General features: G+C 52.7%; 1 protein-coding gene across 26 annotated transcripts in view; it reads right to left on the reverse strand.

Moving 5' to 3' along the window:
- Positions 1–6,265: 6,265 nt before the first annotated feature.
- DYSF (dysferlin) overlaps positions 6,266–16,044 on the reverse strand; it is a 222,467-nt gene continuing 212,688 nt past the window's right edge. For all 26 annotated transcript variants that reach the window (XM_067704737.1, XM_067704747.1, XM_067704750.1 and 23 more), the window contains 4 exons: positions 13,443–13,621; positions 11,755–11,864; positions 10,217–10,364; positions 6,266–6,543 (listed from right to left, as the gene is read on the reverse strand). In XM_067704737.1, coding sequence (XP_067560838.1) covers positions 6,505–6,543; positions 10,217–10,364; positions 11,755–11,864; positions 13,443–13,621 — 476 coding nt within the window. In that variant the 3' untranslated portion in view covers positions 6,266–6,504. The remainder of the gene's footprint in view (positions 6,544–10,216; positions 10,365–11,754; positions 11,865–13,442; positions 13,622–16,044) is intronic.

Consider the following 16,044-nt stretch of genomic DNA (forward strand, 5'->3'; position numbering starts at 1 on the left):
GGGTAACCGATGGAGCTTACAGTGAACTAATGGGTTACCAGGAAAATATGATGTGAGGCTTCCCCAACTGGATTTGGAGTGGCCAACCCAGGGGCGTAGCCTCTCTCTTCCTCCTGTATTCTGTGTCTAACCGAATAAGCTTGGGAGCCAGTGGGGAGGGCAGAAGGGAGCTGGCTCTGGAGGAATGAGAGGAGTTGAGGCCATGCTCCACCCAGTACTTGCATGAAAGGTTCTGGTCCCTTTCTTGTCCCTGCTGCACAGTCTTCCTGTGTGTCTGTCTCTGTCTCTGTCCCTCACCATGAATCTGTCTCTCTCGTCATCTGTCTCATCCGTTGTCTCTCTTTTACACACGAATGTGCGCTCACACACACACAGATACAGACACGGACACACACACACACACCATGAAAAACCGAGACCAAAATAAAGGCAGAGAAACAGCATGAAATCCACACTGGGCCAAGCCACAGGGCACAGAAGCTGCAGCTAGTCGTCTCCAGAGGACAGGATGGAGCAGCAGCAAAGGGGGAAGGAGGGAGAGGGAGGTTCCCACTCTACTTGTGGGAATCTCAGCCACCATTTAAGGGCCAGCCTGGCAGGCGAACCCTGGTCCTTACCCTGTTCTCATCCGCAATAAAAAATGTTTCCTGGGCTGTCCCCACGTCCCAGGCAGGGGATGCCCACCTGGCTCCCCTGGAAACCCCCTAATCCTGCATTTATGAAACACGTGGAGAGAGGATTGAGACAAGTTTGCGTTCCCTGGGGGCGGAGACAACGGGGAGGGGGCTACAGGCCAGGGCTGTGCTTACAGCTCTTCCTGTCTATCCAGCTCCCTGTCACTCCAGCCTGGGCTGTCCACAGAGCCCTGGAAAAGGAACAGAAAATGGTGCGCGTGTGAATGCATGTGTGTGTGTACGTGTGTGTCCGAGCGCACAAGCAGAATATCTCTCTCCAAAACACCAGCAAAGAAAATAAAGTCAGGGAACTGAGTATTCCGCATATAAAAGGCTTATGAAATTTTACCGAACCATTTTTTTAACAGATGAGAGTGATTCTCCACCTTGCAAAAGAATGGGTCTCAAATATTGAACACTAACTGAATTTCAGAACACAGAAATCCAATTTGCAATGGCTCTGAGGGCCTGCCTATTTAAAGAGAGGATGCAATGAAACACTTAGTGAAGTCCCTTTAGTGAAGGAAGCAGACATCTCATTAAGGACTGAGATGTGATTTCTGCCTTGGAGGCACAGATTAGGGGTCAGGGGAGGCGGGGACAGTCAAGTGTGCCGGGTTTCAGTGGTGGACGGGCACCAGGACAGGTCAGAGGAAACCTCCCAGAGGAAGGGGCCACGCTGAGGCCTGAGCCACGGGCCAAGGCCAGGCTTGCTCAAAATTCACTCAGTAGAGCAGAGGGAAAAGCAACAGGTGAGGCAAGAAGGATGGCAGGATTGTCCTCTGAGGACCCTGGGCCAGCATGGCTGACCTCCCTTGTGAGGATGGAATCTGGGAGGAGGGGACCACAGCTGGGTCCAGGGCTGACTGCCCGCAGACAGTGAACTGCGGTGTGGCGAGGGAGAAGGCTGAAGGAGTGCTACCTGGGTTCCAATGACTGGCCTGCTTGGGGGCCTGATCGTAATTGGAAGGGGTGGCGTTGGGAAGAAAAGTAGCTCGATCCAGAGAGATCCAAGAGGCAGAATTTGTGGGATCTGCTGATGTCTTGGATACAGGCTAAGGAGGAGGTAAGACTCAAGGATGCCTCCCACACATTCAGCTCTAGTGACTGGGTCGATGGAGGGAACCACAGGGCAGGAGCTGTTCTCATGGGGTGGAGGATAGAGATGTTGAGTGGGGATGGGAGGCGGGGGTTGCGTTTGCAGAGCCGGTAAGTCACCCTGGGGGGAGATGCCCACTGGGTAAGCAGTTGGCTAGCATGGCTGCAGCACAGGGGAAAAAATGGGGCTAGAGGTAGGGATTCCAGGGTCAGTAGCCTCTAGAGAACAACCAAAGCCACAGGAGTGGGTGAGGCAGCTGAGGAGATGCAGAGTAAGAAGAGAGGGCCAGGCCAAGGGCCCTGGGGAACACTAGAGACCAATCAGAGAAGGCAGGGCCGGACAGAAAAGAGGAATATTAGGCAACCGTGGTGGCATGGAAGCCAAAAACTGAAAGTGTATTAAGAAGCAGAGAACGCTCAGTGCTGCCAGCTGCTGCAGAGCGTTGGGAGGGTCCGCGTCCACAGATTTAACAACCGGGGTAGGTGGGGTCCTGGTGTGAATTAGAGAAAGGTGCCCCTTCCTCAAGGTAGTTCGCTTCTTTCAGAAAACTGTAACACACTGATTTTATTAGAACAAAACACTTTACTGCCATCTGTGGGAAAACTGTTATAATAAAGAATAAACTCATGATGTCTTAGATGTGGTGCCTGGACACAACGCCCCGGTTATTGGCGACTGCAGTGAAAACAGTAGAATGAAATCTACCAGCAAGGATGCTTTGAGCTATGGGTAGCACACTACCCAACCGAAGATGGCTTAAACAATAAGGAATTTATGATCCCACATAACAAGACCTCTTGGAAGTAGGGAAGTTCCAGAGTTGGTTCTTTCTCAATAGCTTCCTGGAGAATCAGGTTCTTGCCATCCTCTGATCGACTTTCTTCCTCAGGCTTGTCCCCTCATGATCACAAGATGGCAGCCATGGCTCCAGACATTACGTTTTTTCCACAAGAAGAAAAGGCAAAAGATGAAGATGTGTCTTCTTGTGTGTCCTTTGTTATTGGGGATAAAACCTTCCTAGAAACTTTTCAAGCAGCCTCCCCACCCGTAACCATCACCACCTTCCCCTCACATCTCATTGGCCATAAATGAGTCACATGCCTCTTCCTAAACCAATCACCGTCAAGGGTAATGGCTTTACTATGGTTGGCTTGATCTCATAAGACACCTTCCCCGAGGGCTGGGGCAGGGCTCTTTTCTCGGCACAGTGCCACAGGGGAATAGAAAGGGGATGGCTGTTGGAGAAGACAACCCACTGAGTCAGCCACAGGGATGAAGTCAGACCACAGTGGGTGGAGGAGTGAGTGCAGGGTAAGGGCATGGAGACAGCAAGTATAAATGATGCTTTCTAGAACTTTGTGAAGAGAGGAGAGACCATATTAGTAGGGAGACATGGAGGAACTTTGTTGTCCAAAACGGACTTCATGAATGGTCCCACCACTCACAAAGCCAGGCAAGTGGGAGTCATTTGGAATTCATCTCCCATCCCACCACCCCACCGCCCCACCCCAGCCCTAACCAGTCAATCCCCCAGGCCTCTTAGTTCTATCTGCTCAGGTCTCTGCAGTCCACGATCTCTATGCCAGAGTTTCCAACAGCAGCACTATCAGATCTTCGGACTGGATAATTTGGGGTGGGAGGGTGTGTCCTGTGCACTGAGGGATGTTTAGTAGCTCCTGGATGCCAGTAGCACCCTCATCCCCTCCACCCCAAGCCAGGACCATAAAAACTGGCTCCAGACAATGTCAAGTGTGACCTGGGGGGCAAAAATCGGCCCTGGTTGAGAACCACGGCTCTATGCCCTGTGGAGATTCTTACAGATCTTTGAACCATTTCTGGTCAGTCTTTGCTCTCTCTACTGTCTTTTCCATTCCCTGCCCTTAACCCTGTAACCCTTGCCCATCAGTGTGTTGTAATTACCCATCTACTTGTCTCCCTCTGCTACTCATTTGTGAGCTCTGGGAGAACAGGAACCATGTTTATCCTTTTCAGCATTGTATCTCTAGAGCCTAGCACTTTGTCTGGTACACAGATGTCTCTCCGTGTGTGTGTGTGTGTATGTATTTCTTAAATGAATGAATGAGTGAATGAATGAATGAATGACTCCTGCCCTGCTTTTCAGAGTTGGCTCCTGGACTAATGGACCAGCCTTCTAGAATGGCCCTCTGCAACTGGCCACACAGCATCCTGAGCAACTGTTCTTCACCACTTGTGATCATAGACCCTATTGCAGAATTGGGTGAGATCACTGGACCCTCACCCTCTCGAAAGCCATAAGGCTTATACAACCTGAAGCCCCACCATGTGCTCCCAGAAGACTCCTGTCTCCCAAGATAAGAACTAAGAAACCACACCTCTGATCAAGGCCAGTCCAGCTTTAAGTCTTTCCGTGCTTCTTGCTTACCTCCGGAATGAAGTTCAAACTCTTCAGCTGCAGATACAGGCCCTTCCACACCCAGCCCTGCCCCGAAGAAGCCAGGCTCTCTGACAGCCGGAGACTGGTCTCTATCCCAGCTGCTCAGCACAGCTTTCCCTTCTTAGCCACTGGGCCATTCCAACGCTCCACTCAGATGACATCCCTTCCCTGCCCCAGGGTGTCCCTTCTCTGATACTCTCACAAGCGTTCAAATAACCATGGTTTCCTGATCCACCTTTCCCCCCATGCTGGGAGCTATGGAAGGCCAGGAGTCACATGTAACTCCCTGCTATACCCTCAGAACCTGCTCTAGGGCTGCCATGTGGAGTCTCTCAATAAACATGTGCTGGACACGGTATCTCCTCACCATCCGTTCCTCATTCTCCCTGAGTTTTGCTTGGTGGCCCATATGGTTCCAGGGAGCAGCTTTAACCCCAACCCTAGCCTGACAAGGGCAGAGCAGAGAGAGAATGCAAAGTCTTGGTGACCTAATTGCGGAGGTGAGTGAGCCCTCACCTGAGGTCAATCCCTCTGAAAATTTCATTTCTCTAAAGCCATTATAGTCCCTTTACTCGTTTAAATAATGTTTCCTATGATCTGCAACTCAAAGCAGCAAGAGAAAGCAAATGATTAAAGGAAAAAGTTAATAAGTGGGCACAATGTACCCCCAAACTCATTTAACCCAGCTGATACTTGCACAGTATGTATTTATTTCCTCCAGTGTTCTTGTACCTGTAAGAAAAAGAGAACTTTCTTTCCAAAGCTTACGCCCTCCCCTCCTTCTCCAGAAGCTGGTTCTATTAATTATCCCATTTTCTCTGTCGTGTCTTTGATCTTTCCCTCCTCAGTGGCTTCCTCCTCCCTACCTTCCAATATTCTCAGGTCTCCAGAGCCTCTAAGCTCTCTCAGCACCTCCCAAAGCTGCAGCCCCAGCTCTTCCATCCTTTCACCTCCAGCCCTCTCCGTGGAATCGCCTGCTCACGGCCTCCAAGCAGGCGGGCACGGTGGGTATTCAGGGAAGGCTCACGACCCAGAAGAGTTGGGTAACCCCAGTCCTTGCTGCCTGTTCTGTGCGAGGTGTGGCCACCCGGCTCCAGGTGTCAGGCGTCAGAGTCTCAGGACTGGCCACCCAGGTTCTCAGGGCCCACACGGAGCTGGACACTGAGGGTGTCCTCCAGCCAGAACCTCTCCTGAAGAGAGAAGCACTCTATGTTCAAGATGCAGCTCCCTCACCCAGGAGGGTTCAGGTCATCAGCCCTGTGCCAGTCACCCCCCAGTCCTGCCAATCAGGTGGGGACGAGGCAGGGCCTCAGTCTGGGTCCCAGCATGCAGTGAAGAGACAAGGGGACTGGAAGGCTCACTCTGGGGCCTCGGGGCCTGGGCCACGGGAACAGGCTCACAGCAGGAAATGGGAGAAGCCCTTCCGCCAGGCTGTGCTCCGGAGTTCCAGCCCACCGGCCAACAGAGGCAGAGGCCTCTATTTCGGAAACGCGATGTTTTTGTGCTCTTTGGTTTTTCTCTAAGTATGTTCTTGCTGCTCTTGTAGATGAAGCCTGATTCCTGCAAGAGATGTCAGCCCGACAGCTAATGCGATGCTCAGACCACAAGAAAAGGGTGTGTTTATCCAGTCCAGATCATTAAAGCAGGGTGAGGAAACAGAGGGAGGGAACCAAAAAAAATTCCAAGAGCATGGGAGACAAGGTCACAGCCAGGGGTCCAGCAGCCCTCCCAGCCTGGAGAGTTTTTCCGAGGGGCTCCATGTGCATAAGTGGAACCTCTTCCCGGGCATGGTGCAGGTAACTGCCACCCAAGCAAAGATCACCGTGGGCGAGGAGATGCCTGAGGAAGGAGGGCACAGGGTGGAGGGGTGTCCCAGAAGCAGAACAGGCTGGGTCTCCAGGCAGGCCAGACATCAAGCCTCAAAGTCCCCGCCACCCCTACCAGTCCTGCCAAAAGATACACAGTCCCACTGGGAACGTGGCACAGATGGCACACATCCCACACACGCGCCCACCCAGACATCCCCTGCACAGTCACCCCATTCAGGTACCACAGAGATACACACACCAACGCCGCTTTGTGGTTCAAACTGTTTTATACTGAAATACACAGGGCTGATCCCCAAAAGGGTTGGGATGGGGGAGAAAGAAATGATGAAAGCGGGGTGACCACAGGGCTCGATGTCGCCAACACTTGGAGCACGTGCCAGTCCCTCTCTCTGTCTGCCCACCCTGGCAGGACGGTGAGGCCTGGACATCTGGAGACACTCAGCTGAGCAGGGCAGAGGAGGCAGCCGGTCCTGGGCCCGAGAGTCCTCAGCTGAATGGCTTCACCAGCTTCATGGCGGTATAGTTCTGGAGGGAGGGGGGAGAGGCAGGGACAGGTGATGACAGCTGCCAGGGAATCGGAGCTGGGAAAGGTGGCTGATCCGCTCAACCACCTGCCTACACCTCTCCCTCATCAGCCCCCAGGCCACACTCAGCTCAGCACTCCACCCGGCCAGTGCTCTCGCTGTCACACAAGCCCACACTCTTGCCTGGGGGCCACAGCGCCTGAATTGCTCTGGCTTCTCCCCCGTCACTCCAGGGCCCACCCCCAGGTTCTGCCCAGCTACCGAGAGGACTCTGCCCCTGGCCAGGCCAGGACCGGCCTTTTCCATCAGACAGGTGGCCTGAAGGCACGGCTGCGCTTCTCCCCACCCTCCTCCCACACTGCCCAGCGCGGGAACCTGGGGCTCGCTGGCCACCGCGCTCCCGTCCAAAACGCAGAGAGAGAGTTGCGATGGGGGGTATAGAGGGATGACCCACAGTGCGGACCAGCCCTAGAGATGGGTCACCCCTGATTAAGCCCTGGCTGCTGCAGGACTGGCAGGAATCTCCCCTCCCCACTCCTCCCCGCAAAACCATGAAAACACATACAACACAACACAGGGCTCCTAATTGGGACAGTATGTTCCCCAGCGCCGCCCAGGAAAGCCAACTCTGGAAACAAAGCCGCCGCTCCTTCCCTGCCAGATCGCCTCCTGCCTCCCCACACTGGCCCTGCTCCCGCTGCCTCTAGGGCAGAGCTGGGAGGAATCAGACGGGCTGCCCTCCCTGTCCCCCTCCCAGGGGAATTTCCAAGAGGGTGGGAGATGAGGCCAACTGGGGGGGAGCCCCTCTGCACCCAGGCCTCTGCCCCCCCAAGGCCTGAAAGCCAGGTGATGGACGGTCACAGGCCTGGCATCCACCAGGTGACTGGGTGACTTGGCTGGAGGGAAGGAGGATATGCCCAGCTTGTAGCAAAGGCCTGCGAGCAAAAGCAGTCTGCAGCCTCAGACCCAGGCTGCCCTACAGCCCTCGCCTAGGATCTCACCCCACATGCCAGCTCTGGAGAGAGAAGGCAGGGCTGGCATTCGAAACAGGACACATCCCGAAGATCTCAAAGGAGATTGATGCTGCTGCTGGGGACTCAGGACACAGGGAAGAGGCTCTGACCAGGGCCTGCCCGCAGGGCTTTGGGGTAAGGCTGCCCCAGGGACGAGAAAGGACCACAGGCTGGAAGGGACTGGAAATCTTCTGTCCGTCTCCCAGCCAAGCAGCAGGGCCTCCTTCCCCAGGCCCCTGAGGCCTAGTCTGCAGCCCTAGTGCCTTGCAGGGGCGGGGCCCTCCCCTCAGCTCTTCAGCAGAAGGCCGGCTTGACATGCAGCCCCCCTGGGGAAGGCAAAATCGCTCCCCTATCCACAGTGCTAGTCACAGCAGGTCAGCACTGACCTATCCCAGCCCCTTCCTCACGCGACGGGAGGGCCTGGCCACGGTCACTGGGGAGCCACTGACAGAGCCAGAACCCAGCCAACAGCTCCTGACTCCACATGGAGCTGTGCTCCACACAGCAGCGATGCTCTGACCTCGATGTTCCCGAGGCAGATTCTCCTCAGCAGGCCTGGGGCTGGCCCAGGACTCTGCATTTCTTACCAGCTCCCTGGTGCTGCCGCTGCTTGCTCCTCAGCCCACCTCCTCAAGGAGCGAGGGTCCACACCAGCTCCCCTTTGCCCACGCTCCCCGGCCTGGCCTCTCAGTGAGGCGTTAGGCTGTACCCTGTGCTCCCCCTCGTCCCTGGCTTCACTGCATCTCCTCGTGGACCGACAGCTCCCAGGGGCACGGGGCCCACCAGCCTCTCCCTCACCCACACAACACGCCCTCACCTCCTGGACACACTTCTTGCGCTAATAAGGTCTTCACCTGAACCGAGGGGCGGCTGGGTGCCCTCAACATGAGAGGAGGTAAGCCTGAGGACAGGCCAGGTGAGGGCCACTGCGCCCCCCCAACTTGGCCACAGGGCTGCGTCCCAGGGGAGGAGACACAGGGGACCACAAGGGGAGTCCTGGGCCCAACCCCTGAGCCCAGGTCAGTGCCAGGGCAGCTACACTCCAGGCACCACCCTTGCTCGTGCCCTTCCAGGGCCCAGCAGCTAACCTTGTACTTGTAATCTGTCTTCCTTTGCTTCAGGAGGGCCCCCCGAACCGAATGAGCTTCAGGGTCCCCCAGCCTGGACCCGCCCCTGGGCCTCAGGCACATTTGGCCAACGGGCCGTGAGTCGTCTAGCTGGGCCTCAGAACAGCCTCAGCCTGGCGCTCCAGGCAACACAGTCAGCTGAGACGAGGGCCCGGCTCGCGGCCCAGCTCACGGTCATCCCAGCTCTAGACCCTCCTTTGTCACTTAGGGTCCAAGGGGTAGCCGGGGCCTGGACGTCCAAACCAGAGCATCCTCTCTGTTGCTCCCACAGTTCATGACCTTAGGGCCTGCAGGGGATTGTTCCGTGGTTTTAACCGTCCTCCTCGTAGGAGGCGTGCTCTGCTGGTACAATGCCTTGCCAGCTACGGTGGGAGAGCGCTCTCGGGGGCCTCCTCCTCCCGGAGGAATCACGAAGCAAAGAGCTCACAGGTGAGTGATTCCCAGAGCGCACTACCCACTGTGGGACAGTGTGCTTGGCCGGCGGCCTGGTGCTGACCAGGGCTGTGGCCGGAACCCCAGACCGGGAGCTGTACACAGGGCTGCCATGCAGCCCTGAGCTGGTCCCTCTCCTCTCTGGATGTGTGTTTCTTTCCATTCAAATAAGGGTGACATGGAGTCGATCACACCATTCCTCTACTTACATACGATTTTGAATTTTTTGTATTAAAAAGTTTCCAAAATTTCAAGAATATTAAAAATCAGGTGTCAGCCTGGGGACACTGTGATCCCTTCTGAGGTTCTAGAGACACTGGGGGTGCTGCTGTGAGGATGAGGGAAGCACAGGCAGGGAAGAGAGCTCCAGAGCCTCCTCCCTTGGGAGGGGCCCCTGGAGCTGGGCACAGCAGTCCCCACGCGGGTGGCCCTGGCCACTCTTCGTCAGGCATCAACTGGCTTCTTAGCAGGTGAAAGGGGCCCCAGTGTTTACTGCGCCCAGTGAGAGGCTCCTTGCCCACCCCCTCCTCGCCCACACCTTGCCCCACGCCCACCCCACTGCAGCAGGCAGGACACACTTTCTCAGGTTCCCAGGTGGCACCCTCTCCAGCCCCAGGTCCTCAGCAGGTGCTATCCTCACAAGCAGAGGACCTTCCCCTCTGCTCTGCCATCTACACCTTCCCTGCCCCTCCTGACCCACTCCACACCCTCCTTCAAGAAGGTTCCCCTGCCCATGCCTGCCCAAGGGGCCTCGCCTTCTGCCAACCCCTTGATTACATAGCCCCTCAGGGGCTTGCTGAGGATGCGGTGTCTCCCCATCACGGGCAAGAACTCAGATTCCCTCACTGGGCTAAGAGCTCCCCAAGGGTCTCCTACCAGACTGGGGACTCCCCAGAGCAGGGCCTATGTCTCCCTCATCAGACCATGGACTCCCCAAAGACAGAAGCTACTTCTCTCCATCAGACACGGGGTGCACTTTGAGGACAATGACAGACTCCCCTGAGAACCAGAAGCTGCTGGAGGTCAAGGGCTGTACCTCCCACGTCAGACCAGGAGCTCCTCCAAGACAAGGGTCTGTGCCTCCCCACTCAGGCCAGCTTACCGGGAAGGAGTAGACGAAGATGCCCAAGAACAGCAGGAGAATGAAGAGAAGGATGAAGAGGATGATGGCGCACCGGAACCGCCGCCAGAGGATAAACTTCATGGTCTTGTACGGAGAGGTGAACCAGAGGAAGGAGGTGTCAGGGCGCCTGTGAGTGAGATCCCAGAGGTCAGCAGGGTACCTCCCACCAGGGCTGCTCCCTCCGGGTCCTGCTCACAAATCGCCCTGGCCCACCCGAGTCAGCCCCCCAGACCTGCCCAGCCTCCAGGCCCCCAGCCCCTGTCCACACCTGCATCGCCCTCTCCTCCCAGCCTTTGCTACAGTGTGAGCCCCGCCCATGTTGCCCTCCTCTTCTTGGTGCTGTCAAGCCCTGCACACCCTCAGGGACCCCGTGCTCAGCCACCCTGTCCAGGTCACCTTCCCTGCCACTCTCTCCTTCCTGACCCAGGACTTAGTCACAGACTAGAGATTGGGGACTGGGCAGAGCTTAAGGGGGCCCCACGTTAGGTGAGCTACGGTCCGCGAGCCCCAGAGAAGCCAAGCCACTGGGCTAGAGGCACGGGGCTCGTTCGCTGGCAGGGAGTGAACCCAGAAAGCTGATGGTGTCTCATAGCCAAGAGCCTCAAACCCCCCCAGGCCAGCCTCACAATGCAAAGAGCGGGCAGGATTTTGTGTCTCAGTGACGGCCGCTTTCACATCTGCTTGCGCGCTGCTGGGTCTCCTGGGTCTCTCTGTCTTTCCACCCAGGTCCCAGCGTCCTCGGGCAGGCATGCCTCTCCCTGCTCTGCCAGCCAGTGGCACTCAGGCTAGCGCTATAACAAAGTGGGCTGTCTGTGCTAAGTGTGACTTGAGCTGGGCAGGCCGTGGAAAGGGACCCAGCGAATGCAGCCCCGCCCACTCCCCCCCACCCCCGCCCCCGAACAGCCATCTTTCAGGCTCCGGTAACTGCCTTCAAGGCTTCTGCATCCACTGGTTTGGGATGTAGGCCCCTCCCTTAGAGGCCTGTGAGGTAGGGGAGGCAGGGACTAGGCCCCCATTTCACAGCTGGGAAAATTAAAGCTGAAAGGCCTTTTGAAAGCCACATTGACACCATAGGAGAGCCATGGAAGGCAGCTTGGTCAGGGAAAGACCTTGGTCAGGCTCCGGGGCCAATCAGACCAGGTGTGAGAATTTCAGCTTCGCCACTTTCCTTGGAATGACCTTATTTAACTTTGCTGTGATTGTTTCCTCATCTGTAAAGCGGGGATACTAACAACGACTCAGCAGGGAAGGTTCCATGACACAACATATATATGACAGCACGCCTGGCCTACAACCAAGAGCTACCCAACAGCGCCTGCTTCTGGAACTAGCTGACGAGCCCAGCGTGTCCTGGAATGATGTCCGTCACCTGCCCCCTAACAATGTGTACCCTTGGATGAGTCACACCCCTCTCTGGGCCCTGGGGCCTCTGTGCGGCTATACGGTGAGTGCCTCCTGAACTGCGGATACTCCTCCCCGTCCCCTTGGGCATCAGGGCTCAGGGGCTGAGCACCAACCTTGGGTCCTCGAGCTTGGGGTTCATGTTGGGCTCATCCCGGCCCTGGCCGGCCGGCCGCTCCTCATGTTCGCTCTCGGCCACAATCTCCAAAGTCATCTCCAACTTGCCCTGAGGGGACAAGGGGGACCTGATCAGAGACATAAAGGCTTGGCCCCATGGCTTGGAGAGGAGCCAGGCCAGGACAGATGTAAAGGTCACTTTATGATTTGTTTGAAAAAAAGATACAGGGTGATCTGCTCATAAAAGTACCTGCTCCTTGCAGAACACACAGCAACTACGGAAATGTATAAAAAAGGAGACTGTCACCCATACTTCTACTATGTAGAGACAAGCACTCGTAATACTTTATTCATCAGAGCTATTTTTCTTTGCAAGTATATGAAATATCACGCTGTGTATATATGGTTCTATAGCTTGTTTCTTTCATTTAGGAATATATTTTATTATATAATTATATACTCTTTAAAGTCTGCTTTTAATGCTGTATCTATGCCATGGTTGACCATAATTTATTTAGTAAACCAGTTATTTTGGTTCGTTTAGGTTGTTTCCAACTCTTTGTTGTTATAAATAAACCCTAAATTTTTAATTTTATGGGGTTATTTCTTTAGGAGAGATTTTAGAAGTGGGATGAAAAGTTTCAAGGGCATAAATATTGTTAAGTCTCTGGCTATATATTACTACATTGTTTCCCCAAATGGTAAAAATCATTAGCCTGCCCAACAGAGGTAAATGAGAAGGCTGTCTCTCTGCATCCTCACTAGCAATAAGTGTTTCTATTTTTTAAAAATCCTAATATAATACATAAAAAATGTTTTCACATTTTAAAGCATTCCTTTATGTAATTCCTAGGGGAAATGAACCTTCTTAAATATGTAATGGCCACTGTACTGCTTTAGGTATTATCTATGTATGCCCTTTGCTCATTTTTCTTTTGAGATGTTAGTATTTCTTATTAATTGTTATAATTTGTTATACAACCTGGATATTTTATTTCAAGGGCCACTTTAGGGATTGGCTGGCTCTCTGCCGTTTCTAAGTACAGTTGACCCTTGAACAACACGGGTTTTAACTGCACAGGTCCACTTATACACAGATTTTTTCAATAAATATACAGTTGGCCCTCATTTGCAGGTTTCAGATCTGTAGATTAAACCAAACGCAGAAGGTGGACTATGAGACTTGAGCACCCATGGATTTGGTGTCCACGCGGGCTCCTGGAACCAACCCTCTGCTGATACCAAGGAAGGACAGTAAACTCATTTACTTCCTCTGCAGAGGAAGGATGATTCTCCATGGTCCCCAGTCACACGCCTGGGCAGACCTCTGGGCAGGGAGAAGAGGACAAGGACGGTCCCTTATAGGGTTCTGCTCAAATGGGAGTGGCATGACCCCTGTCCTCCACAGGAAGCCCAGCCAGAGGGGAACCCAGGACACAGATCACTGTGAAGGCCAAGGAGCAAGTACAAATTAAACAGCGTCCACGGGAGATTAGGGCATCTTTAGATTTAGATGGGCTTTCCTGGGATACGAGCCTCGAGGAGACGAAGGCGGGGAACTGGCAGGGAAGAGGGACAGTGTCTTGGGAAACAGACAGGGAGGGCAGGATAGAGGGAGAGGAACACGTCTGTGCTCAGCGATTTCTATGGACGTGTCACTTCCACCAACCAGAGGGAACAGACTTACCGCCAGTATCTTCTTCTCACCCTCGTCCGCCACACAGGGCCACCAGCCCTTCACTGTTTTCTGTTCAAAAAGGGACACAAACCACTCCGGGTGGAAAGTGTCATCCAGCTGGTCCAAGGAACACTTCTCAGCTGTCTTGGCAGGCTTGGGCATGCGGTTGAGGTCCAGCTGCAGAGAGCCTGTGGCAGAGGAGGGTGCTTTGGTCCACACTTTCTCAGTCACTGCCAGCCTAGGACCACCCTGGGGCTGGGCAAGTTCAGCCTCCTCAGCTTCTATCCATTGTCTTAGCCCCATGGCTCAAACTCCACTCCCCACCCACTGCCTCTCATTCCATCTGTACAGCTTCCCATCCATCTATCCATGCACGCATATGCCTGCTACTGTGCCCTGACTGATTCACCCTTAACAGAACTTCCCACCTGCTCAACTGTTCATCTTACTATGCACAAATTCACTCATTCACCCATCGTCTACATCCATCAACCATCAACTTTTTAAACTGTTTTTAGTGCAGTAAAATATTTATAGATAAGATAAAATTTATTTTAACCATGTTCAGATGTATACTTCAGTGGCATGAATTACATTCACAACATTTTGCAACCATCAGCACTACCTATTTCCATAATTTTTTCATTCCCCCCAAACAGCAACTCTGTATCCATTAAGTAATAACTCCCCATTCCCCTCTCCTCTCAGCCCTGCTAACCTCTAAATCTACTTTCTGTCTCTATGAAAAAGCCTATTCTAGACACTTCATATAAGTGGGATCATAAAAATTTATCCTTTTGTATCTGGCTTATTTCACTTGGCATATTTAGTTTTCCAGATTCATCCATGTTGTAGCATGTATCAGTACTTCATACTTTTTATGGCTGAATAATATTCCATGGTATGTATATACCACATTTTGTTTATCCATTCATCTGTTGATGGACACTTGGATTGTTTCCACCTTTTGACTCTTGTGAATGATGCTGCTCTGAACACTGGTGTGCAGATGTCTTAGTCCCAGTTTTTAATTCTTTTGGGTACATAACTAGAAGTGAAATTGCTAGGTCATATGCTTAGCTTTTTGAGGAACTGCCAAACTTTTTCCCAAGCAGCTGCGCCATTTTACATGCATACCACCAATGTACAAGTGTTCCAATTTCTCCACATCCTCTCCAACACTTGTTATTTTCCATTTTTTGTTTTTGCTTTTGCTTTTTTATAGGTATAAGTGTTATCTCATTGTGGTTCATCCACCAATTTTTTCATCTGCCCACCTAGTTATCCAAGCAGCTATCTTTCTATACTGCTTCATCTACTCATCTATTTTATCCATCTTCTCCAAGAATAGTCCCATCTACTGGGTTGAGCCATATGAAAATTCTGGTATTCAACTATATTTGACGTATAAAAACAGCAATTTCATGAGGTTTCACCTAATCCAATTCCAACAACACGAAGTCAATGGGATTGGAGCATAGGTTACTGAAGGGATTAAGTGAGAGAGGTAAATCTAAAAAATATTTTCCAAGGCCAAATTGAAGAAATTCTGTAACAGGGAAGAGCCAAATCTGACCACATGTTGGATCTGTTTCTCTTACTTTAACCTTTTCTTTCCGCTGCTTTTGTTCACTAAAAGGATACTGTCTATACAGAATGGCCTGCCTTGGGGAACCCTGCCCCTCTGCCTGAATGTTGAACCAAGGCGCCTTTTTCAGGGAAACATCCAGAACCTGTCCATCTGTGGATGGCTATAAGAAAGAAGAAATTAACACATCCCCTCCCCGAGGCTGGCTATTCCAGGTGATGTTTGCAAACCTTATGGCCTTTTTACTTTACTTCCTCATCTCCTCCGCCTCTTTGTGCTATAAAAGAAACTGGCATCCAAACCCCAATAAGATGGTTATTTTGAGACATTAGTCTGCAATCTTCTCAGTCTGCCAGCTTTCCGAATAAAGTCGTATTCCTTGCCTCAACACCTCATCTCTGATTCATTGGCCTGTCGTGTGGCAAGCAGAGTGAGCTTGGACTCGGTAACAAATTTGGCAAGCCAGCCAGGAGGCTTGCCGTTTTTTGGCTAGACAGCCCCGGTCAGGGAACATTGTGGCAAGGCCTAGCAGATGCCAGGACCATTTGTCCTGAGGATCTTCCCTTCAAACTTCCCTCAAGCGGTGCCAGCTACTGCAGCGCTTGGCAGTTGAAGCAAGGAAAATACCAACTTCTACGAGTCCACAGACTCAATTTTGTATGGTTAGTCTACCCAATTCAGTAACCAGTTCATTTGTTTTGGTCTTGGTCTTGTTTTGCTTTTGTGTATCCTTTTGTGTTGCGAGTCGATGAACTCGACTTTGTATGGTAAGTTGCTCCAGCGTGCACACTGGCAACATATTTCCCTCTCACTTTGGGCTTTTCCTTTACAGGATAAGCCAATTTGTTTGATTGGGGTACCCTACTGGAGGGGGAAATTGTTGTTGGACTCTACCTGATTTGGAGCCAGTTCGTTGGTTTTGTAGGGTAAGTCTACCCGATTTGGGAACTAGTTTGTTGGTTTTGCAGGTTAAGTCTACCTGATTTAGGAACTGGTTCATTGGTTTTGGTCTTGGTTTTGTGT

Source organism: Pseudorca crassidens, chromosome 14, assembly GCF_039906515.1.
Source record: "Pseudorca crassidens isolate mPseCra1 chromosome 14, mPseCra1.hap1, whole genome shotgun sequence".
In the NCBI taxonomy this organism is placed as follows: domain Eukaryota; kingdom Metazoa; phylum Chordata; class Mammalia; order Artiodactyla; family Delphinidae; genus Pseudorca; species Pseudorca crassidens.